The 1051-nt window shown below is 35.0% G+C and overlaps 1 protein-coding gene across 1 annotated transcript in view; it reads right to left on the bottom strand.

The window, feature by feature from the left end:
* Window positions 1-1051, bottom strand: part of LOC107703984 (taste receptor type 1 member 1-like) — a 9851-nt gene that overhangs the window by 7648 nt on the left and 1152 nt on the right. The window contains exon 2 of the mRNA XM_016506798.1: window positions 641-743. Within this exon, the coding sequence (XP_016362284.1) occupies window positions 641-743 (103 nt within the window). The remainder of the gene's footprint in view (window positions 1-640; window positions 744-1051) is intronic.

Genomic DNA, 1051 nt, shown 5'->3' with positions numbered 1-1051 from the left:
TATTTATGCATTTTTAACCTAAATCACAGCAGTGTCCATCTGTGAAGGATGTAGGCTGTCAAACATACACAACAGTTAGCCAGTCATGCAGTCTACAATCCACCACGCCTATTTAAATGGAGTGTTCCGATTGAGGGGGGTCAAAATAGGATAGAAAATAGCCTATTACTTCTAAATTATGATGTTTTTTGATGTGAAAATCATGCTAACATTATAAGTGGACCTCAGAGAACAGCAGTGCATGACCCCTTTAATCTCCTCAACAGCAAACCTCATTTCTCATTCATCATGACGATAAATGTAATTGTTTTGCTAAAGTATAAGTCTGTTAGTTGACTTTCATTTGGAAAAAAATGTGTAAAATTGGTTGAGAAAACTGTACTACAAGTATCTACAAAGCTAAACAGAGAAACATTGGGGAGAAGAGTGGTAGAGTTATTAATCTCCTCAACAGCAAACCTCATTACTTGCAACATGTGATATCCAGATTTTGAGGAAATGTGCCTTGAAAACATCAATGAGGAAGTTAATAGCATGTAATTGAATATTCAGTTTAGCAATGAGGACTTTGAGAAAATGCTGCTTTAATTTAAAATACTGTGCATTGATAACCCTAGACTGGTGAAAGGTCCTTGCTTACCTGAAACATTCGGTGGTCTCTGCTGAAAACAGGGTTGTTTCCTGTTCAATTTCATGTAAAGGGAAAAGACCACCCAATAAGTAATCTCCCTCCAAGCTGAAGTCTGATGTTGACCAAGAAATTTTGAAAAAGAAACAATTAGTAAAGCCCACAAGAAAAATGGAAATGCTACTGAGAAGCATGGTTTAATAGAGACTGTTGGTCGTGAAACAGACTATGTGTGTAGTGGCTAATCATTTGAAAAATGTCAGGTTCATATTCAAGACGTAATTTTCTTAAAACACATTTCTATTTGCTTAAACCACTATATTCGCTGATTCAAATGTCCATTTCCATATTTAACTCATAAAGCATGTCAATCATTTTTAAATAGAGCATTAAACCACAAATGTCTCCTCATATATATATATA

This window comes from Sinocyclocheilus anshuiensis, unplaced genomic scaffold (assembly GCF_001515605.1).
Source record: "Sinocyclocheilus anshuiensis isolate Anshui unplaced genomic scaffold, SAMN03320099.WGS_v1.1 scaffold1574, whole genome shotgun sequence".
NCBI classification, from domain to species: domain Eukaryota; kingdom Metazoa; phylum Chordata; class Actinopteri; order Cypriniformes; family Cyprinidae; genus Sinocyclocheilus; species Sinocyclocheilus anshuiensis.
Note: the sequence above shows the minus strand (reverse complement) of the source record. Positions and strands in the feature narration are given on the sequence as shown.